The sequence below is a fragment of the Ranitomeya imitator genome, chromosome 1, assembly GCF_032444005.1.
Source record: "Ranitomeya imitator isolate aRanImi1 chromosome 1, aRanImi1.pri, whole genome shotgun sequence".
Classification (NCBI taxonomy): Eukaryota; Metazoa; Chordata; class Amphibia; order Anura; family Dendrobatidae; genus Ranitomeya; species Ranitomeya imitator.
Window position 1 is genome coordinate 78,202,960 of NC_091282.1, and position 24,331 is coordinate 78,227,290.

At 44.7% G+C, this 24,331-nt stretch overlaps 1 protein-coding gene across 1 annotated transcript in view; it reads left to right on the forward strand.

Annotated features, from left to right (window-relative positions):
- LOC138662620 (chondroitin sulfate proteoglycan 4-like) overlaps positions 1 to 24,331 on the forward strand; it is a 90,866-nt gene that overhangs the window by 51,518 nt on the left and 15,017 nt on the right. The window contains exon 6 of the mRNA XM_069748451.1: positions 15,130 to 15,328. Coding sequence (XP_069604552.1) covers positions 15,130 to 15,328 — 199 coding nt within the window. The remainder of the gene's footprint in view (positions 1 to 15,129; positions 15,329 to 24,331) is intronic.

Here is a 24,331-nt window from a genome sequence, read left to right on the forward strand (position 1 = left end):
AATGTCTGATCATGGGGGTCCACTTTAAGTACTATTTTTTCCTTTTTTGGAGGGGGCATGCTCGTCCTATTAGTTAGTGGCTGTCTATGAAGCAAATAGTAAAAAGATGTGCAAAGCCGAACCAAGTTCCATCACAGTGGCAGGGTAGTTTCCTAGCATAGCTGACAATTCGTTTTAGTGATCGCTTGGATTATAGAAGGTGATCAGACATTGAAGGCTTGTTCATCTGGGCAAGAAAAATGAAAATTACATCTACAGAATAGGAGGAATATAACTAGGCAACAGACTTGGGTATGTGAGTTGCCCGCGAGGGCCGTGGGGTATTCGGTACCGGGTCCGGTACTTAGAGGGGGATGTCTCGGTGGCGGCAACTCAGTCCGTGGCCCTGGGCGCCTATATTAAAGGAAAAGTCTTTAAAGGGATTTGGTGAATCAAGTTTGTATTCGTGACGCCACCTGTGGTATTCGGTCAGTGGGGACCGACGCTGCTTAACTCGTTTCTGACATATGACATACTATCCCGTCGAGGTGGTATGGGCCCGTATGACCACCTACGGGAAAGTACGTAATTACCGATCAGCTGCGCTTAAGGGGGGAACGCGGCCGATCGAGGCCGGGTGACCGATGACTATCGCAGCTGACATCCGGCACTGTGTGCCAGGAGCGGTCACAGACTGCTCTTGGCACATTAACCCCCAGAACACTGCGATCAAACATGATTGCAGCGTTCTGGCAGCATAGGGAAGCTTCGAGCAGGGAGGGGGCTCCCTGCGTGCTTCCTTGAGACCCTCGGAGCAACGCGATGTGATCGCATTGCTCCGAGGGTCTCCTACATCCTCCTCCTCCCTGCAGGCCCCGGATCCAAAATGGCTGCGGGGCTCCTTCCGGGTCCTGCAGGGAGGTGGCTTACAAGCGCCTGCTCAGTGCAGGCGCCAGCAAGCCTCCCTTCAGTGCCTGTCAGATCCCTGATCTGACACAGTGCACTGCAAAGTGTCAGATCAGCGATCTGACACTATACTGTGATGTCCCCCCGGGGCAATGTTATAAAGTAAAAAAAATATATATTTACATGTGTAAAGAAAAAATATTGTTCCAATAAATACATTTCTTTATCTAAATAATAAAAAAAACCAATAAAACTGTCCCACTAGTTAACCCCTTCAGTGAACACCATAAAAAAAGTGGCAAAAAATGCTTTATTATCATACCGCCGAACAAAATGTAGAATAACACGCGATCAAAAAGAGGGCTATAAAAAATCATGGTACTGCTGAAAACGTCATCTTGTCCTGCAAAAAACGAGCCGCCATACAGCGTCATCAGCGAAAAAATAAAAAAGTTATCGTCCTCAGAATAAAGCGAAGCAAAAATAATTATTTTTTATATAAAATAGTTTTTATCGTATAAAAGCGCCAAAACATAAAAAAAATTATATAAATGAGGTATCGCTGTAAACGTACTGACCCAAAGAATATAACTGCTTTATCAATTTTACCAAACGTGGAACGGTATAAACGCCCCCCCCCAAAAAAAGAAATTCATGAACTGCTGTTTTTTGGTCATTCCGCCTCACAAAAATCTGAATAAAAAGCAATCAAAAATGTCACGTGCCCGAAAATGGTACCAATAAAAACGTCAACTCGTCCCACAAAATACAAGACCTCACATGACTCTGTGGACCCAAATATGGAATAATTATAGCGCTCAAAATGTGGAGACGCAAAAACAATTTTTTGCAATATAAAGCGTCTTTTAGTGTGTGACAGCTGCCAATCATAAATATCCGCTAAAAAAACCTGCTATAAATTGTAAATCAATCCCCCCTTCATCACCCCTTTAGTTAGGGAAAAATAATAAAATTAAAAATGTATTTCCATTTTCCCATTAGGGTTAGGGTTGGGCTAAAGTTAGAGTTAGAGTTGGGGCTAAAGTTAGGGTTAGGGCTAAAGTTAGGGTTAGGGTTGGGGCTAAAATTAGGGATGGGGCTAAAGTTGGGATTAGGGTTAGGGGTGTGTCAGGGTTAGGGGTGTGGATAGGGTTATGGTTGAGATTAGGGTTAGGGGTGTGTTGGTGTTAGAGGTGTGATTATGGTTAGGGGTGTGTTGGGTTTAGGGGTATGGTAGGGATTAGGGTTAGGGGCGTGTTAGGGGTGTGTTTGTGTTAGTGTTTCAGTTAGAATTGGGGGGTTTCCACTGTTTAGGCACATCAGGGGCTCTCCAAACGCGAGATGGCATCCGATCTCAATCCAATTTCTCATGTTACCCTTGGGAAAATAAAACAAATTGGAGCTGAAGTAAATGTTCATTTTTTGTTAAACATTCCAAAAATTCCTGTGAAACACCTGAAGGGTTAATAAACTTCGTGAATGTGGTTTTGAGCACCTTGAGGGGTGCAGTTTTTAGAATGGTGTCACACTTGGGTATTTTCTATCATATAGACCCCTAAAAGTGACTTCAAATGTGATGTGGTCCCCCCCCAAAAAAATGGTGTTGTAAAAATGAGAAATTGCTGGTCAACTTTTAACCCTTATAACTCCCTAACAAAAAAAAATTTTGGTTCCAAAATTGTGCTGATGTAAAGTAGCCATGTGGGAAATGTTACTTATTAAGTATGTTGTGTGATGTATCTCTATGATTTAAGGGCATAAAAATTCAAAGTTGGAAAATTGCAAAATTTTCAAAATTTTTGCCAAATTTCTGTTTTTTTCACACATAAACCCAGGTAATATCAGATAAATTTTACCACAATCATGAAGTACAATATGTCACGAGAAAACAATGTCAGAATCATCAGGATCCGTTGAAGCGTTCCAGACTTATAACCTCATAAAGGGACAGTGGTCAGAATTTTAAAAATTGGCCCGGTCATTAACGTGCAAACCACCCTTGGGGTTAAAGGGGTCCTCTGGGGTGATGTTATGGCATCTAAGATGGTATAATTTCCCACAGAAGTTAGGCCTCCAGGGTTCCCGGTGTGTAGATGGAGATGGTGGGTAGTGTATAGAGAAACGGAGGACACAGGTTTGCAGTCTCTTTACCTGGTTTACTGTAGGCTTCAGGCAACCGCAGTCCAGGGCACCAGATCACAGGTACAGGCAGGGTTCGGTCGGCTTGGAAGTGAGATCAGAGTCCCTTTTAACCAGGTGGAGTTAAAAGCCTTCCTACTAGCATGGTGGTGTAGTCCCTTACTGCCTGTGGCTTCTGTCAAGGTACTCACAGTTCTCTCTGTCCTCCATAAAGGTGGGACACTAACCCATATGACAGGTGGCTCAAGCCTTTTTACAGGGTCTCTATCATGACCCCGGCTCTATGCGTCACTGTGTCTCCTGGGTATTAAGGTGGGCAGGTTACGTTTAGTTCAGCTGTCCTGCCAGTTTCTGCTGTAAGTCTTGGGAGTCCCTCACAACCTCGGTCTTCTGGCTACCGGTATCTGCTCTTCGTAGGGAAATAGCCCAATCGCAGCTGTCTTCCCCAGTGTCACTCGCCTGTGCTTCGCTCCTCTGCACGCTCACTACAATTCTGTTCGTCTTTCTGTGTTCTCTCTGTCCAGGAGCTGCAGCTCTTTCTCGTGGCTGCACGGCCCCTCAGTCTTTTATCTCTCTTTCTGCCAGGAGCTGCAGACTCCCACGTGTGCTCAGCTATATTCCTTTCTTACCAGCTCCGCCTAAGCTGATGTTCCTTGATAAGCTGCTCTCTGGCATTCCTTGACAGGAACTAACTCTGACTGACTTTCCCTCCAAGCCAGAATGCATATATAGGGGAGCCACCCACAAGCTGGATCAGAGCTCCCCCTTCTGACCTGGAGTGTGAAAATGTGTGCTTTGTGATTACCTGATAAGAAGATATTCCTTCGCTTCCAAGCGTGACATCACTCTTCATGTGAGGAAAGCAATGCCACTGTGATAACCAGGACCCTGGGGTGTCACACTCCCCTCCCCCCCCATTAAAAAATGTAAAACTTTACTATGATATATTATGGAATGTCAACTACCCTTACGTGCATACTATCTTTAACGTTCCCTATATTCAAAGTGCAAAACCAAACATCAGCTTTATTTTCATTTTCTAACTCTCACTGTAATTCTCAAAACTATCTGCATATTTTAACTTTCTTGCATATAAAACACTATTCACTTTATTAAACAAAGTGCAACAAATTCAACGTTCATTTAAAAGTGCAATCATTATTCAAGTACCGTAATTTAATAACTTTTAAACAGCAGCAACAATGAGAGGGACCCGTCATAAACCCCCAACATAGGTCTGCTGCAAGGCGTATATCCAGACCCGGTGTTCAGCCACGCCAGACGGTATTGCGCTTCAGGTTTCAGGAACAACTCAACTTTTAAGACAACATTAGAAACAGTTTCTTTAGAGGTCCTTGTAAAACTAGTAGGAAGCACCTAAGTAAGTGCCAACTATGTACAGGAAAGTTTTGATCATGCGTAGATCATGATTCTGCAGGTTTATTAAACTTGAACAACAGGAACACATCCAACCAGGTTAACTTTTAACTCTTTACAGTCATTTCACTTTTCTTATTTAATCTTGCTGCTTTGGTAGCACCTGGATGCTACGCTCACTCATATTGGGTTCCAGCCTTATCCCTAGGATAATGAAATTTTGGTCTGTTCCCACTATGCGAGTCTGAGTGCTGCTCCACTGTGTTTCCAGTTCAGTTTGTGTAGCCCGTGAGCACACTGTACACTGCTTTTTCGTTGTTGGAGGTACTGACTTGACCTCTGCAGATTTTTGGGCTGAACTACTTGCAGATGGCTTAAGTTTGGTCAATTTTAGTGCTACCTACTTGTCATGACTGGCAGCTGTTGGTTTGAATTTCCTAACGTTCAGGGCATACCAGCCTTTTTCACCCCAGTGACGGGTGTAGGTCACACGATCCCCTGGGTACAGATCCCTGTCCGGGTGCCCCTCCAGGAGGTGAGATTCAACATCACGGCGGGGGACAAAGACCTCTTCTAGTAGTCCAGGCTCCTTAAGGAAACCCCAACCTTTTTGAAGGTAGAAGGCCACTATAACGCCCTGCCTCCATGGGCCCCGGTCTAATCGTTTGGCTTTACGGGCCTGAGCTTTGGCCCACAGATTGTGTTCTTCAATGGCCCTACGCCGGGCATCATGCTAATCCTCTTTCTTTTTCCACGTTAATTCTAAACGGTGTCTATACTCCTCCCAGCTGAGGACTTCTATATGGAACCCCTCCGGTTGGGCCTCACCAGAGAACCCGATCAGTTCTGCTCCCGGATTGTCCCATTGAAAGACTACCCCCTCTGCGCTCACCTATGGGTGACGGCAGTGCTCTCATATGCCCCTCCATCCCGGATTCCTGGTCCCAGGGGACATTGTAATGGCCCCAACCAGGTCGGGGGGCTGATGGTGCCAGGAGCGGGCCTACCAGTGTCTCGTCGGTGGTGGTAAGGTCAGTCACTGGAGTGGGGTCAGTAGCTGGGGCAGGAGCTGTCGCTGGAGCGGGGTCGGTCACCGGGGCAGGGTCGTTCTCCATACCTGCTTCTGATGTGATCCCTCCGGTGCCGGTCTGCTCTGCTGCTGAAGCTGCAGTCGCTGGTCGCAGGACAGGCCCCGGCTCCTCCAGCGCAGTCTTTCTGTGCAGGGACGCCTTCCATCTCTTCACCGCGGTCAGCTCCATGCTCAGGAGCTGGCGGCTCAGCTCCTCCACTTGCGCTCTCAGGAAGTCCGGATCCTCAAGTGGCCGTAAGTCCAGATCCTCCTCACATCGTCCGGGACAGTCCTCGGTTGCTTCTCCACCCTCCGGGTCGCCACCGGTCGCCATCTTTTCCCCTGTGTCCGCATCTTCACATCCGCGCTCCTCCTGCTCTGTTCTCCAAGGGCGGGTCTTCTGGTTCCCGCCATAACAGATCAGGAGGCGGACCTCCGGGGCCGATGGACATGTCCTCGTTGTATAGTAACACATGACTTTTCGCGCCGCACAGTTTCCGCCCACGATGGCACACCTTTCTTCTCCTGCGCTCCTCGTGGCGATATAACGGTGGCTGTTTTGGTGGCAATTTACAGTTCACAGTCTTTCAGCACAACACAGTCTCTTAGGCGCACATGACCCGATTCTTAAGGTTGGTCCATCCTGTTCGTGGCGCCAAAATGAGTTGCCTGCCAGGGCCGTGGGGTACTCGGTACCTGGTCCGATACTTAAAGGGGGATGTCACGGTGATGGCGACTCAGTCCATGGCCCTGGGTGCCCACGTTGAAGGAAAAGTCTTCAAAGGGATTTGGTGAATAAAGTTTGTGTTCGTGACGCCACCTGTGGTATTCGGTCAGTGGGGATCAACGCTGCATAAAGGGGTCCCTGTGGTGTTGTTATGGCAGCTAAGATGGTATAACTTCCCACAGTTGAAGTTGGGTCCCCCAGAGCTCCCGGTGTGTAGATGGAGGTGGTGGGTAGTGTATAGAGAAACAGAGGACACAGGTTTGCAGTCTCTTTACCTGGTTTACTGAAGGCTTCAGGCAACCACAGTCCAAGGCACCAGATCATAGGTACAGGCAGGGTCCGGCCGGCTTGGAAGCGAGTTCAGAGTCCCCATTACCAGGTGGAGTTAAAAGCCTTCCTACTAGCGCGGTGGTGTAGTCCCTTACTGCCTGTGACTTCTGTCAAGGTCCTCACAGTTCTCTCTGTTCTCCATAAAGGTGGGACTCTAACCCGTATGACAGGTGGCTCGAGCCTTTTTACAGGGTCTCTAACATGACCCGGGCTCTATGCACCACAGAGTCTCCTGGGTATTAGGGTGGACAGGTTACGTGTAGTCCAGCTGTCCTGCCAGTTTCTGCTTGGAGTCCCTCACAACCTCGGTCTTCCGGCTACCGGTATCTGCGCTTCGCAGGGAGATAGCCCAATCGCAGCTGTCCTCCCCAGTTGTCACTCGCCTGTGCTTCGCTTTCCTGCACACTGACTACAAATCTTTTCTTCTTTCTGTGTTATCTCTGTCCAAGATCTGCAGCTATACTCCTTTCTTACCAGCTCCGCCTAAGCTGATGTTCCTTGACAAGCTCCTCTCTGGCATTCACTGACAGGAACTAACTCTCTGACTGACTTTCCCTCCAAGCCAGAATGTATATATAGGGGATCTACCCACAGGCTGGATCAGAGCTCCCCCTTCTGGCCTGGAGTGTGAACATGTGTGCTTTGTGATTACCTGATAAGAAGATCTTCCTTCCATTCCAAGCGTGACATCACTCTCCCCGTGAGGAAAGCAATGCCACTGTGACAACCAGGATCCTTGGGTGTCACATATGCACATAGATGACAGACTGCACATGAGTCAACAATGAGAAGCAGCAGCAAAAAGGCAAACACAGTCCTAGGATGTATTAACCCCTTCACAAATGAAGCCTGTTTTCAACTTCCTGACCAGGCCATTTTTTTCAATTCTGACCACTGTCACTTTATGAAGTCATAACTCTGAAATGCTTCAACGGATCCTGGTGATTCTGAGATTTTCTCGTGACATATTGTACCCTATGATAGTGGTAACATTTCTTCAATATGACTTGCATATATTTGTGAAAAAAACAGAAAGTTGACAAAAATGTTTACAATTTCGCAATTTTCAAACTTTTAGTTGTTATGCCCTTAAATTAGAGAGTCATATCACATAATATAGTTAATAAATAACATTTCCCACATGTCTACTTTACATCAGCACAATTTTGGAAACAGAATTTTTTTGTTAGGGAGTTATAAGGGTTAAAAGTTGACCAGCGATTTCTCATTTTTACAACAAAATTTGCAAAACCATTTTTTTTAGGGACCATCTCACACTTGAAGTGAATTTGAGGGGCCTATATGACAGAAAATGCCTAAACGTGACACCATTCTAAAAACTGCACCCCTCGATGTACTCAAAACCACATTCAAGAAGATTATTAACCCTTCAGGTGCTTCACACAAATTTTTTGATTGTTTAAACAAAAATGAACATTTAACTTTTTCACAATAAATTAACTTCAGATCCAATTTGTTTTATTTTACCCAGGGTATCAGGAGACATTGGACCCAAAAAGTTGTTGTGCAATGTGTCTTGAGTACGCTAATACCCCATATGTGGGGTAAATCACTGTTTGGGCGCATGGCAGAGCTCGGAAGGGAAGGAGCGCCCTGTGACTTTTCATGCAAAATTGGCTGGAACTGAGATCGGACGCCATGTCGCGTTTGGAGAGCCCCCGATGTGCCTAGACAGTGGATACTCCCCACAAGTGACACCATTTTGGAAAGTAGACCACCTAAGGAACTTATCTAGATGTGTGGTGAGCACTTTGAACCCCCAAGTGCTTCACAGAAGTTTTTAATGTAGAGCTGTAAAAATAAAAAAATCGTATTATTTTCACAAAAATGATCTTCTCCCCCAAATATTTTATTTTCCCAAGGGTAACAGGAGAAATTGTTGTGCAATTTGTCCTGACTACGCTGATACCCGATATGTGGGGGGGAACCACTGTTTGGGCACATGGCAGAGTTCGGAAAGGAAGGAGCGCCATTTTAGAATGCATACTTTGATGGAATGGTCTGCATGCATCACGTTGCGTTTGCAGAGCCCCTGATGTACCTAAACAGTAGAAACCCCCCACAAGTGACCCCATATTGGAAATTAGACCCCCCAAGGAACTTTTCTAGATGTGTTGTGAGAACTTTGAACCCCAAAGTGTTTCACTAAAGTCTATAACGCCGAGCCGTGAAAATAAAAAAAATGTCCCACAAAAATGATTTTTTTAGCCCCCCCAATTTTTTTTTTTTTCATAAGGGTAACAGTAGAAATTTTACCACAAAAGTTGTTGTACAATTTGTCCTGAGTACGCTGATACCCCATATGTGGGGTAAACCACTGTTTGGGCACACGTCAGAGCTCGGAAGGGAAGAAGCACCATTTTACTTTTTCAACGTAGAATTGGCTGGAATTGAGATCGGACGACAGTCAAACAGTGGAAACCCCCCAATTGTAACTCCAACCCTAACCCCAAGACAACCCTAATCCCAACACTAACCATAACCCAAACCACACCCCTAACCCCAACACACCTCTAACCCTAATCCCAACCTTAAACCCAACCGTAAACGTAATCCAAACCATAACCCCAACTAGCCCCAACCCTAACTTTAGCCCTAACCCTAATGGGAAAATGGAAATAAATACATTTTTTTTATTTTGTTATTTTTTCCAACTAAGGCGGTGATAAAGGGAGGTTTGATTTACTATTTATAGCGGGTTTTTATTTCGGGTTTTTATGTTTGGCTGCTGTCACACACTAAACGATGCTTTTTATTGCAAAAAATAGTTTTTGCATCACCACATTTTGAGAGCTATAATTTATCCATTTTTTGGTCCACAGAGTCATGTGAGGTCTTGTTTTTTGCGGGACGAGTTGACGTTTTTATCAGTACCATTTTCGGGAACATGACATTTTTTGATCGCTTTTTATTCTGATTTTTGGTAGGCAGAATGAACAAAAACCAGCAATTCAGGAATTGCTTTTTTTTTTTTTTTAATAGTTTCTTTTTATACCGTTCCGCGTGTGGTAAAATTGATAAGGCAGCTTTATTCTTCAGGTCAGTATGATTACAACGATACCTCACTTTTTTTTTTCATGTTTTGGCGCTTTTACACAATAAAAACTATTTTATAGAAAAAATAATTATTTTTGGATCGCTTCATTCTGAGAGTTATAACTTTTTTATTTTTCTGCTGATGGAGTTTGTTTTTTGCGGGACAAGATGACGTTTTCAGTGGTACCATTTTTATTTACATCCGTCTTTTTGATTGCGTTTTATTGCACTTTTTGTTTTGTGGTATGACGATAAAGCATTGTTTTTTGCCTCGTTTTTTTTTTTTTATTACGGTGTTCACTGAAAGGGGTAACTAGTGGGACAGTTTTATAGAGCGAGTCGTCACGGACGCGGCAATACCAAATATGTGTACTTTTTATTGTTTTTTTTAATTTACATAAATGGATTTATTGGAAAAATATTTTTGTACCGTATATACTCGAATATAAGCCGACCCGAGTATAAGCCGAAACTTCTTATTTTGACAAAAAAACTGGGAAAACTTAATGACTCGAGTAAAAGCCTAGGGTAGGAAATGCAGCAGCTACTGGTAAATTTAAAAAATAAAAATAGATACCAATAAAAGTAAAATTGATGGTTGAGGTTAAGTGTTTTTGAATATCCATATTGAACCAGGAGCCCCATATAATGCTACATACAGTTCATGATTGGCCCCATAACATGCTCCATACAAAATACGCCCCATATAATGCTCATGATGGTCCCCAAAGATGCTCCATATTAAATTATGCCCCATATAATGCTGCACAAAGGTTAATTGCTCCATAAGATGCTACATAGATTATGCCCCATATGCTACTGCACAAAGGTTGATGGCCCCATAAGATGTTCCATAGATTATGCCCCATATAATGCGGCAAAAAGGTTGGTGGCCCCATAAGATGCTCCATAGATTATGCCTCATACAATCCTGCATAAAGGTTGATGGCCCCATAAGATGCTCCATAGATTATGCCCCATATGCTGTTGCTGCTGCGATGAAGAAAAAAAAAATGACATACTCACCTCTCGTCGCTCAGGCCCTCGGCACTTGCGATATTCACCTGTCCCCGTTCCACCACTGTGCGCCGCTCCGTCTTCTGGGTCTCTGACTGTTCAGGCTGAGGGCGGCTCGTACTATCTACGTCTTCGCGCTCTCTGACCTGAACGTCACAGCCAGAGGATGCGGAAGACGGAGCCTAGTGGTGGTACGGGGACAGGTGAATATCGCAATGCTCACCCTCCCCAGTTATACTCGCCCTCCCAGCGCAGTCCCTGCTTCTCTGTCCTCCCGAGCTGGCAGCTTGTTCCTGTGTACAGCGGTCACTGGTAGCGCTCATTAAAGTAATGAATATGCGGCTCCACCCCTATGGGAGTGGAGTCGCGTCCATATTCATTACTTTAATGAGTGGTACCATGTGACCACTGAGTACAGGAAGAGCTGCGGGCGCTGGAGAAGCAGGGACGTGCAGAGACGCGCAGGGAGCAGGTGGGTATGATTTGACAGCTGCCGCTCCCCCTCCCCCGCCGACCCCCTGGGACAATGACTCGAGTATAAGCCGAGAGGGGCACTTTCAGCCTAAAAAAAATGGGCTGAAAATCTCGGCTTATACTCAGGTATATACGGTATTTTTTTTTCATTATTTGGGGATTTAAAAAATATATATTTTTACATTCTATTTTTTTTTTTTTACTTTATAACATTGTCCCAGTTCGGGACATCACTGTATCATGTTAGATCGCTGATCTGACACTTTGCATAGCACTGTGTCAGATCAGCGATCTAACAGGCATTGCAGGAGGCTTGCAGGTGCTGACAAGCCACCTCACTGAAGGACTCGGAACGACCTATCGGCCATCTTAGATCCAGGGGTCTCCATTGAGACCGCCGGAACAATGCGATGCGATTGCGTTGTACTGGGGGGAGAGCGCATGAAGCCCCCGTCCCTGCTAGATGCCCCACTATGTCGCTGTCACTACTGACTGTGGCATCAGAGGGGTTAAATGCCCGCGATCGGTGCGAGCACCGATCGTGGGCATTGCGGCGGGGTGTCAGCTGTCACATACAGCTGACACCCGCACCCGATCACCGCGGCGCTCAGCGTGAGGCCGTGGTGATCGTGGTGAGCCGTACTAGTACTGCGGCTGTCAGAAATGTACGGCGCATGTCAGGAAGGGGTTAAGAGAAGCATAGTCTAGGTAACAAGACGTAATTATCCTCATCTACTCCCCCATGGTCAGGCCTCATCTGGAATACTGTGTCCAGTTCTGGGCACCACATTTTTAAAAAGTCATTAAAAAAGTGGAGCAACTTCAGAGAAGTGCTACCAGGATGGACTGCAAAGTGTGTCCTATGAGGACCGATACAGGATCTGGGAATGTTTAGCTTGCAAAAAAGAAGGCTAAGAGGAGGCTTAATAGCTGTCTACAAATAGGAATGTCAGTGTAGAGAGATCATCATTATTCTCATTTGCACATGGAAATGGAGAGGCAGTGAGGGTGATCAATGAGTGAAACAGGCTGCCACGAGAGGTGGTGAGGCTGGACAGACATCTTTGAGTCGGGGGATTGGACACGATGACCCTGGATGTCTCTTCCAACTCTAACATTCTATGATTTTAGCTGCATCTCACCAATGACAGTGCTGAAAAATGATATGTGGCCTAAGTCGTCACTATGTCTAAAGCAGGAGACTTCTACAATTCCCTAATTATGCAGCTGTGCCAGCTCCACACAGGGTAGGTGAGAGCTGTGGTATACAGCCAGTATCTGCATCTTGCAGGATGAACTTTTTAAGAGACTTTGATTTTTGCTATATACTGCAGTGGTACAGTATATATTAACATATTGCAGTGTGTAAACGATTACAGGTTCAAATATCTTAGGAAGCGTGAAACATTTATAAAGATAAAAAAAGTTTTAAAAAATATTTAAAGGGAATCAGTCAGCAGGATTGTGCATAGTAACCTACAGACCGTGTCAGATCGGCGCTGTTATACTGATTACGATGATACCTTGGTTGATTAAATCGGTCTTGTGGTTGTTGCTTATTCTTTATTTTCAGTTTTGAGTTAATGATAGGCTCATGCTCTGGGGCGGCCTGTGGTGGGGTCTTCATGTGGTGCTCTGATTAGGAATTCATCTGTATGGCTTCTCCCTCAGTATCCTGCCCCCTAGTTAACATAATGAATATTATATATACATATTAAAAAAAAAAAAAAACTCTTCTGCAGGCGGCCGCCAACCGCGCATAATCGAATATGTACTGTGTATATAATTAATATGTTTGAGGTTATCGTGATATTCCCTCCCAAAAAATCCATTTGAAAATGGCGCCCGCTATGCTTGCCCAGCAGGAGAAATCAGTGATAGTGGCGTCATCATGCTAGAGAAAAAAAAATTCCTCCTCCAAGATGGCACCGCCATTTTTCAAAAACTGCACTCCCAAAAAATGCTTATTATCTGTAATAACGGTAGGAGTGTCACTCTGTCCGAAGCCTTTATAGACTGCGCAAGCGTGACGCTCCTAGCATTAGATTATAGACACAGTGTCCGTATTCAAGAAAAAATGGCGCCGGAAAGCGCAGACTGCGCTGGCGACGAAATATGTCACAGTCCCGCCCATATTACTTAGTTTCCACCCCCACAGTGTCCCCACGCCCCCTGATTCTGGCCCATAAATGTCCCCCTGCTCCCGGAATCAGGGGGTATGGGGACACGGTGGACACGATCCCGCCTTCATGACGTTGCAGCAGGTCATGCCACAGCAATTACTTACGCCCCCTGATTCCGGCGCATGAATGTCCCCCTGCTCCTGGAATCGGCGCCTGCGCAGTCCGTGCTTTCCGGCGCCATTTTCTTGAATATATACTACAGTGTGTCTTCAAAAAAATGGCGCTGGAAAGCGCTGACTGCGCATGCGTCAATGCCGGGAGCAGGAGGACATTTATGAGCCGGAATCAGGGGGCGTGGGGACACGATGGACACGATCCCTCCCTCATGACGTTGTGGCAGTTCATGCCACAGCAATTTCTTACTTAGGCCCCCCGAAACCAGGGCATGAATGTCCCCCTGCTCCCGGAATTGGCGCCTGCGCAGTCCGTGCTTTCTGGCGCCATTTTCTTGGATACTGCAGTGTGTCTTCAAGAAAATGGCGCCGGAAAGCGCTTACTGCACATGCGCCAATTCCGGGAGCAGGAGGACATTTATGAGCCAGAATCAGGGGGTGTGGGGAGACGATCCCTCCCTCATGACGTTGTGGCAGTTCATGCCACAGCAATTTCTTACTTAGGCCCCCTGATACCAGGGCATGAATGTCCCCCTGCTCCCGGAATTGGCACCTGCGCAGTCCGCGCTTTCTGGTGCCATTTTCTTGGATACTGCAGTGTATCTTCAAGAAAATGGCGCCGGAAGGCGTGGACTTCGCAGGTAGCAGGGGGACATTTATGGGCTGGAATCAGGGGCCGTGGGGACACGGTGGACACGATCCTGCCCTCATGACATTACTTACATACATCTGAAGAGACACTGCTGCGCGGACTGCGCAGGCGCCGAATACTGCATCACAATCCCGCCCTCTCATGATGTCGTGGCATTTCCGCCCACATTAATGATTTCGTTACAGATATCAGGAGCATGTGTAAGAATATCTACACTATACAATACGTCAGCAAAGCTACCAAGAAACTTTCTAGAGAATATATAACACACATCTGTGGAGCAAGGCAGCCACTTTCGGCTCAATACCGCCACAGTGTCTGTTGCCATCACTGATTAAAGCGGGGGCGCAGGATGGGAGCAGCACATGACAGGATGGGGACCATATACCAATATAAATGCTCGCCACCTGGGTTCAATAGCTAGTTTATTATAATAAAATAATTTTATTGCATAATAGATACATAGATGAGACATACAAAGATGATATCAATAAAAACGTCAGCTCTTTCTACAAAAAACAGGCGTCCATTCAGCTCCGTCAATAGAAACATTAATAAACCTATTGGTTTTGGAACATGGTGACATAAATCAATTTTATTTGTATCCACTATCACATAAAGAAAACCTACAAATTTGGAGTTGCTGTAAGGTTATGTGCACACAAGAGGCTGTTTGAGGAGTTTTAAGGTTTGGTGATTTGAGTTTCTGCTCCAAGAACTCTTCAAAAACTATACGCACATAGCCCAAGTGTACTAACCTAAAGAATAATGTTGCCAGGTCATTTTTACTGCACTATGAATATCGTAAAATCCTAACCCCCAAATAATAATGGCGGAATAGTTTTTTCCCCTTTTTTATGCTAAAATGAATGGTGTCATTCAAAACTACAACTCGCTTATCCTGCAAAAAAACAAGTCCTCAAATAACTGTCATCAAAAAAATAAAGGTATGACTCTTAGAAGAAGAAGTGGAAACATTTAAAATTTGAAAACGAAGTTCTCCTGTTATCACAAAAGCATAAACATGGGTTAAACTAATGCACATTTAACTTGTTTTTTAGCAGTTGTGTATAAAAGACGTTAGACTTGCTTATTTTGTCTTCTAGGTGTGGGTTGGCTCAGTGACTGAAGTGACAACCAATGATCTATCAGCTGAAGATAAGGACTCGTCCCCTGAGGATCTTGTCTTCTCCATTACACCACCAAGCAATGGTCATCTAGCCCTCAAATCTCATCCGGATAAAAGCATTCTGAATTTTACTCAGCAACACATAAGTGATGGTCACTTGGTGTTTGTGCACAGTGGTAAGCCATCATAATGTTTAGATGTCCATATCACTCTTTCTTTTTTTAACAAAGAATTTTCACCAGGTAGTCTGCTAAGTTTTACTTTAGCACAATGTAATTGGTCCCCGTCTGTCAACAGAGCAAGTGCATATCGAGATATTAATTTGAGACCGTTACCCTGAATGACCATTTAAAAAAAAAAAAAAGACATCAAGTATCACATATAAAAATAGTTCAACTCATCCTCAACATTAAGATGGAGACATCATTACTGTCCTCTACATAAATCAGTATTATTGTGCAACCTTATGAAACTTTGTACTATACGTTATTAAAGGAAAACAGAATCTTCCTCTTGTCTGTAAATGGTCTGTAACCATGTAGTGGAGAATGGCATACACAAAAAATGGAGGAGGGGGATGCAGCTGCAGATTCTGGAAGGCCAATTCATCATTGCTTTTGCACCTTTTTTTGGGCCTGTTTTTTGTTTCTGCCATATTCATAATTTTAATTTTGAGGTTTGGGGCTCCCAGATATATTCCCCTAATTCATCTTTCGAGACTTTTCCAAAAGTCATACTTTTTTTGCACAAATGTATTCCAGTCCCCTCCCAACAGTCGCAATTATGGTTGAGGACAAAAATATTGGCAAATGAATGGCAAGAGCCAAAAAAGAAAAGTAACTTAAAAACAGCAAATGATGAATCTGAGTCTGAGCGTTTTTAGAACGATGAAAGGGCAATCAGCTGACAGCAGACCAGGAACAGTCCGCTTATGGAGATGGAAGAAGTCTCCAAACTCAAGGTTATACAAAACATTTCAGACTTTCTGCTGCTGAAAGAGTACTTGTGTGAATTTTTGGTTTTGTTTTATGTTTTCTTATTTATTTTTTTCATCATTTTTTTAATTTTATTATTTTATTGTGCAGATAAATACTAATTGCCAGCTAAGTAAATCGTCATTATCATGAGAACAATTGATGTGGATTGTAATTTATAAGTACACATTGGGGCAGATTTATTAAAGCTACCTAACTTTTAGACGGCTGATAAATCTGGTGCATTCTAAGACTGGTGAAAGTTTAGGCCATGTGTTAATTTTATTGACTTTGGACCACAAAGTCCTGTCAAGTTTTGGCTCATGGAATCACAATAGGTCTCCCCTTTCTCCGACCTTTCCCACCTTGTCTGTATTGTATCTAGAGCACCTAATTAACCTAAATAAATGTAGAACACCAAAGACTGTTTGTTACCACAGATTTAAGCTGCATGACTTTTGGATATTGGATGGACCCCACTCCATCTTAAAACCACCATAACTATTGTAAACCTAGGTACTAAAATAAATACACAAAACACATTATTTTGGTTGTCAAAATGGCCACAGCTTTTATTCAAATCACAGGATTAAATAATAACAGTAGGAGTCAGGTGGAGTGTGTTGTGAATTCTGTGGCAGAGCTCCCTCCTGTGGTCACAAGTGGTACTTCGGCTGATTCTCTCTGTGAGCTTCCGTTGGTGGAGGAGAGTGGTACTGCGGCTTCTGGGTTTCCTTCCTCAGGTGATGTGGTGAAGTCGTTAGGTGCTGCTCTATTTAACTCCACCTAGTGCTTTGATCCTGGCCTCCAGTCAATGTTCTAGTATTGGACCTGTTTCCTCCTGGATCGTTCCTGTGGCCTGCTGCTCTGCATAGCTAAGTTCCGCTTTTGCTTTTTGTTTGCTGTTTTTTCCTGTCCAGCTTGCTTATTTGTTTTTTGTTGCTTGCTGGAAGCTCTGGGACGCAGAGGGTGTACCTCCGTGCCGTTAGTTCGGTACGGAGGGTCTTTTTGCCCCCTTTGCGTGGTTGTTTATAGGGTTTTGTGTTGACCGCAAAGTTACCTTTCCTATCCTCGCTCTGTTCAGAAAGTCGGGCCTCACTTTGCTAAATCTATTTCATCTCTACTTTTGTCTTTTTATCTTACTCACAGTCATTATATGTGGGGGCTGCCTTTTCCTTTGGGGTATTTCTCTGAGGCAAGGTAGGCTTATTTTCTATCTTCAGGCTAGTTAGTTTCTCAGGCTGTGCCGAGTTGCATAGGGAGCGTTAGGCGCAATCCACGGCTGCCTCTAGTGTGGTTGGAGAGGATTAGGGATTGCGGTCAGCAGAGTTCCCACGTCTCAGAGCTCGTTCTATGTTTTTGGGTTATTGTCAGGTCACTGTATATGCTCTGACTTCAATGTCCATTGTGGTACTGAATTACCAGATCGTAACAGTACTAGAGGCCCAAAGTACTAATGATTCTCAATAGAGGGAAAAAAGAAGTTCTGAGACCATTTTTTTTTCTCTGCACTGTGTTTTGCCTTTTTTTTCCCCTAGACATTTGGGTGGTTCAGGACACAGGTGTAGCGATGGACATTAAAGGTCTGTCTTCATGTGTGGATCAGCTCACGGCAAGAGTACAAAAGATTCAAGACACTATTGATCAGAAATCTATGTTAGAACCTAGAATACCTATTCCTGATTTGTTTTTTGGAGATAGAACTAAGTTTCTTAGTTTCAAAAATAATTGTAAACTATTCCTGGCTTTGAAACCTCGCTCCTCTGGTGACCCAGTTCAACAAGTTAGGATCATTATTTCTTTTTTACGTGGCGACCCTCAGGACTGGGCATTTTCTCTTGCGCCAGGAGATCCTGCATTATTTAATATTGATGCGTTTTTCCTGGCGCTCGGATTGCTGTACGATGAACCTAATTCAGTGGATCAGGCAGAGAAAAATTTGCTGGCTCTGTGTCAGGGTCAGGATGAGATAGAGGTATATTGTCAGAAATTTAGAAAGTGGTCCGTACTCACTCAATGGAATGAAGGTGCGCTCGCAGCTATTTTCAGAAAAGGTCTCTCTGAAGCCTTTAAGGATGTCATGGTGGGATTTCCTATGCCTGCTGGTCTGAATGAGTCTATGTCTTTGGCCATTCAAATCGGTCGACGCTTGCGTGAGCGTAAATCTGTGCTCCATTTGGCGGTATTATCTGAGCATAAACCTGAGCCTATGCAGTGCGATAGGACTTTGACCAGAGTTGAACGGCAAGAACACAGACGTCAGAATGGGCTGTGTTTCTACTGTGGTGATTCCACTCATGCTATCTCTGATTGTCCTAAGCGCACTAAGCGGTTCGCTAGGTCTGCCACCATTGGTACGGTACAGTCAAAATTTCTTTTGTCCGTTACCTTGATCTGCTCTTTGTCATCTTATTCTGTCATGGCATTTGTGGATTCAGGCGCTGCCCTGAATTTGATGGACTTGGAGTACGCTAGGCGTTGTGGGTTTTTCTTGGAGCCCTTGCAGTGTCCTATTCCATTGAGAGGAATTGATGCTACGCCTTTGGCCAAGAATAAGCCTCAGTACTGGACCCAGCTGACCATGTGCATGGCTCCTGCACATCAGGAGGTTATTCGCTTTCTGGTGTTGCATAATCTGCATGATGTGGTCGTGTTGGGGTTGCCATGGCTACAAGTCCATAATCCAGTATTAGATTGGAAATCCATGTCTGTGTCCAGCTGGGGTTGTCGGGGGGTACATGGTGATGTCCCATTTCTGTCTATTTCGTCATCCACCCCTTCTGAGGTTCCAGAGTTCTTGTCTGATTACCGGGATGTATTTGATGAGCCCAAGTCCGATACCCTACCTCCGCATAGGGATTGTGATTGTGCTATCGATTTGATTCCTGGTAGTAAATTCCCAAAGGGTCGACTGTTTAATTTAACTGTGCCTGAGCACGCCGCTATGCGGAGTTACGTGAAGGAGTCCTTGGAGGAGGGGCATATTCGCCCGTCATCGTCGCCATTAGGAGCAGGGTTCTTTTTTGTGGCCAAGAAGGATGGTTCGCTGAGACCTTGTATAGATTACCGCCTTCTAAATAAGATCACGGTTAAATTTCAGTACCCCTTGCCGTTGTTATCTGATTTGTTTGCTCGGATTAAGGGGGCTAGTTGGTTCACCAAGATAGATCTTCGTGGTGCGTATAATCTTGTGCGTATTAAGCGAGGCGATGAATGGAAAACTGCATTTAATACGCCCGAGGGCCATTTTGAGTATCTAGTAATGCCATTCGGACTTGCCAATGCTCCATCAGTGTTTCAGTCCTTTATGCATGACATCTTCCGAGAGTACCTGGATAAATTCCTGATTGTGTACTTGGATGACATTCTGATCTTCTCGGATGATTGGGAGTCTCATGTGAAGCAGGTCAGAACGGTGTTTCAGGTCCTGCGTGCTAATTCTTTGTTTGTGAAGGGATCTAAGTGTCTCTTTGGTGTTCAGAAGGTTTCATTTTTGGGGTTCATCTTTTCCCCTTCTACTATCGAGATGGACCCTGTTAAGGTCCAAGCCATCCATGATTGGACTCAGCCGACATCTCTGAAAAGTCTGCAAAAGTTCCTGGGCTTTGCTAATTTTTATCGTCGCTTCATCTGCAATTTTTCTAGTATTGCTAAACCATTGACCGATTTGACCAAGAAGGGTGCTGATGTGGTCAATTGGTCTTCTGCTGCTGTGGAAGCTTTTCAAGAGTTGAAGCGTCTTTTTTCTTCCGCCCCTGTGTTGTGTCAACCAGATGTTTCGCTTCCATTCCAGGTCGAGGTTGATGCTTCTGAGATTGGAGCAGGGGCTGTTTTGTCGCAGAGAAGTTCTGATTGCTCGGTGATGAAACCATGCGCCTTCTTTTCCAGGAAGTTTTCGCCTGCTGAGCGAAATTATGATGTTGGCAATCGAGAGTTGCTGGCCATGAAGTGGGCATTCGAGGAGTGGCGTCATTGGCTTGAAGGAGCTAAGCATCGCGTGGTGGTCTTGACTGATCATAAGAACTTGACTTATCTCGAGTCTGCCAAGCAGTTGAATCCTAGACAGGCTCGTTGGTCGCTGTTTTTTGCCCGTTTTGATTTTGTGATTTCGTACCTTCCGGGCTCTAAAAATGTGAAGGCGGATGCTCTGTCTAGGAGTTTTGTGCCCGACTCTCCGGGTCTATCTGAGCCGGCGGGTATTCTCAAAGAGGGAGTAATTGTGTCTGCCATCTCCCCTGATTTGCGGCGGGTGCTGCAAAAATTTCAGGCTAATAAACCTGATCGTTGCCCAGCGGAGAAACTGTTTGTCCCTGATAGGTGGACGAATAAAGTTATCTCTGAGGTTCATTGTTCGGTGTTGGCTGGTCATCCTGGAATCTTTGGTACCAGAGAGTTAGTGGCTAGATCATTTTGGTGGCCATCTCTGTTGCGGGATGTGCGTTCTTTTGTGCAGTCCTGTGGGATTTGTGCTCGGGCTAAGCCCTGCTGTTCTCGTGCCAGTGGGTTGCTTTTGCCCTTGCCGGTCCTGAAGAGGCCTTGGACACATATCTCTATGGATTTTATTTCTGATCTTCCCGTCTCTCAAAAAATGTCAGTCATTTTGGTGGTATGTGATCGCTTCTCTAAGATGGTCCATTTGGTACCCTTGTCTAAATTACCTTCCTCCTCTGATTTGGTGCCATTGTTCTTCCAGCATGTGGTTCGTTTACATGGCATTCCAGAGAATATAGTTTCTGACAGAGGTTCCCAGTTTGTTTCGAGGTTTTGGCGAGCCTTTTGTGCTAGGATGGGCATTGACTTGTCTTTTTCCTCGGCTTTCCATCCTCAGACTAATGGCCAGACCGAACGAACCAATCAGACCTTGGAAACATATCTGAGATGCTTTGTTTCTGCCGATCAGGATGACTGGGTGTCCTTTTTGCCTTTGGCTGAGTTCGCCCTTAATAATCGGGCCAGCTCGGCTACCTTGGTTTCGCCGTTTTTCTGCAACTCTGGGTTCCATCCTCGTTTCTCTTCAGGGCAGGTTGAGTCTTCGGACTGTCCTGGTGTGGATACTCTGGTGGACAGGTTGCAGCAGATTTGGACTCATGTAGTGGACAATTTGACCTTGTCCCAGGAGAAGGCTCAACGTTTCGCTAATCGCAGACGCTGTGTGGGTCCCCGACTTCGTGTTGGGGATTTGGTTTGGTTATCTTCTCGTCATATTCCTATGAAGGTTTCCTCTCCTAAGTTTAAACCTCGTTTCATTGGTCCGTATAGGATTTCTGAGGTTCTTAATCCTGTGTCTTTTCGTCTGACCCTTCCAGATTCTTTTTCCATTCATAACGTATTCCATAGGTCATTGTTGCGGAGATACGTGGCACCTATGGTTCCATCTGTTGATCCTCCTGCCCCGGTTTTGGTGGAGGGGGAGTTGGAGTATATTGTGGAGAAGATTTTGGATTCTCGTGTTTCAAGACGGAAACTCCAGTGTCTGGTTAAGTGGAAGGGTTATGCTTAGGAAGATAATTCCTGGGTCTTTGCCTCTGATGTCCATGCTCCCGATCTTGTTCGTGCCTTTCATATGGCTCATCCTGGTCGTCCTGGGGGCTCTGGTGAGGGTTCGGTGACCCCTCCTCAAGGGGGGGGGTACTGTTGTGAATTCTGTGGCAGAGCTCCCTCCTGTGGTCACAAGTGGTACTTCGGCTGATTCTCTCTGTGAGCTTCCGTTGGTGGAGGAGAGTGGTACTGCGGCTTCTGGGTTTCCTTCCTCAGGTGATGTGGTGAAGTCGTTAGGTGCTGCTCTATTTAACTCCACCTAGTGCTTTGATCCTGGCCTCCAGTCAATGTTCTAGTATTGGACCTGTTTCCTCCTGGATCGTTCCTGTGGCCTGCTGCTCTGCATAGCTAAGTTCCGCTTTTGCTTTTTGTTTGCTGTTTTTTCCTGTCCAGCTTGCTTATTTGTTTTTTGTTGCTTGCTGGAAGCTCTGGGACGCAGAGGGTGTACCTCCGTGCCGTTAGTTCGGTACGGAGGGTCTTTTTGCCCCCTTTGCGTGGTTGTTTATAGGGTTTTGTGTTGACCGCAAAGTTACCTTTCCTATCCTCGCTCTGTTCAGAAAGTCGGGCCTCACTTTGCTAAATCTATTTCATCTCTACTTTTGTCTTTTCATCTTACTCACAGTCATTATATGTGGGGGCTGCCTTTTCCTTTGGGGTATTTCTCTGAGGCAAGGTAGGCTTATTTTCTATCTTCAGGCTAGCTAGTTTCTCAGGCTGTGCCGAGTTGCATAGGGAGCGTTAGGCGCAATCCACGGCTGCCTCTAGTGTGGTTGGAGAGGATTAGGGATTGCGGTCAGCAGAGTTCCCACGTCTCAGAGCTCGTTCTATGTTTTTGGGTTATTGTCAGGTCACTGTATGTGCTCTGACTTAAATGTCCATTGTGGTACTGAAGGCAACAGGTTTCTGCTAATAACCAAGAAAAATTATCTTTCACAATTGGTGCAGAATCCAACCAGAGGAGCAGCACTTTTAGACCTAATACTATCTAATAGACCTGACAGAATAACAAATCTGCAGGTGGTTGGGCATCTAGGAAATAGCGACCACAATATTGTACAGTTTCACCTGTCTTTCACTAGGGGGACTTGTCAGGGAGTCACAAAAACATTGAACTTTAGGAAGGCAAAGTTTGAACAGCTTAGAGATGCCCTTAATCTGGTAGACTGGGACAATATCCTCAGAAATAAGAATACAGATAATAAATGGGAAATGTTTAAGAACATCCTAAATAGGCAGTGTAAGCGGTTTATACCTTGTGGGAATAAAAGGACTAGAAATAGGAAAAACCCAATGTGGCTAAACAAAGAAGTAAGACAGGCAATTAACAGTAAAAAGAAAGCATTTGCACTACTAAAGCAGGATGGCACCATTGAAGCTCTAAAAAACTATAGGGAGAAAAATACTTTATCTAAAAAACTAATTAAAGCTGCCAAAAAGGAAACAGAGAAGCACATTGCTAAGGAGAGTAAAACTAATCCCAAACTGTTCTTCAACTATATCAATAGTAAAAGAATAAAAACTGAAAATGTAGGCCCCTTAAAAAATAGTGAGGAAAGAATGGTTGTAGATGACGAGGAAAAAGCTAACATATTAAACACCTTCTTCTCCACGGTATTCACGGTGGAAAATGAAATGCTAGGTGAAATCCCAAGAAACAATGAAAACCCTATATTACGGGTCACCAATCTAACCCAAGAAGAGGTGCGAAACCGGCTAAATAAGATTAAAATAGATAAATCTCCGGGTCCGGATGGCATACACCCACGAGTACTAAGAGAACTAAGTAATGTAATAGATAAACCATTATTTCTTATTTTTAGTGACTCTATAGCGACAGGGTCTGTTCCGCAGGACTGGCGCATAGCAAATGTGGTGCCAATATTCAAAAAGGGCTCTAAAAGTGAACCTGGAAATTATAGGCCAGTAAGTCTAACCTCTATTGTTGGTAAAATATTTGAAGGGTTTCTGAGGGATGTTATTCTGGATTATCTCAATGAGAATAACTGTTTAACTCCATATCAGCATGGGTTTATGAGAAATCGCTACTGTCAAACCAATCTAATCAGTTTTTATGAAGAGGTAAGCTATAGGCTGGGCCACGGTGAGTCATTGGACGTGGTATATCTCGATTTTTCCAAAGCGTTTGATACCGTGCCACACAAGAGGTTGGTACACAAAATGAGAATGCTTGGCCTGGGGGAAAATGTGTGTAAATGGGTTAGTAACTGGCTTAGTGATAGAAAGCAGAGGGTGGTTATAAATGGTATAGTCTCTAACTGGGTCGCTGTGACCAGTGGGGTACCGCAGGGGTCAGTATTGGGACCTGTTCTCTTCAACATATTCATTAATGATCTGGTAGAAGGTTTACACAGTAAAATATCGATATTTGCAGATGATACAAAACTATGTAAAGCAGTTAATACAAGAGAAGATAGTATTCTGCTACAGATGGATCTGGATAAGTTGGAAACTTGGGCTGAAAGGTGGCAGATGAGGTTTAACAATGATAAGTGTAAGGTTATACACATGGGAAGAGGGAATCAATATCACCATTACACACTGAACGGGAAACCACTAGGTAAATCTGACAGGGAGAAGGACTTGGGGATCCTAGTTAATGATAAACTTACCTGGAGCAGCCAGTGCCAGGCAGCAGCTGCCAAGGCA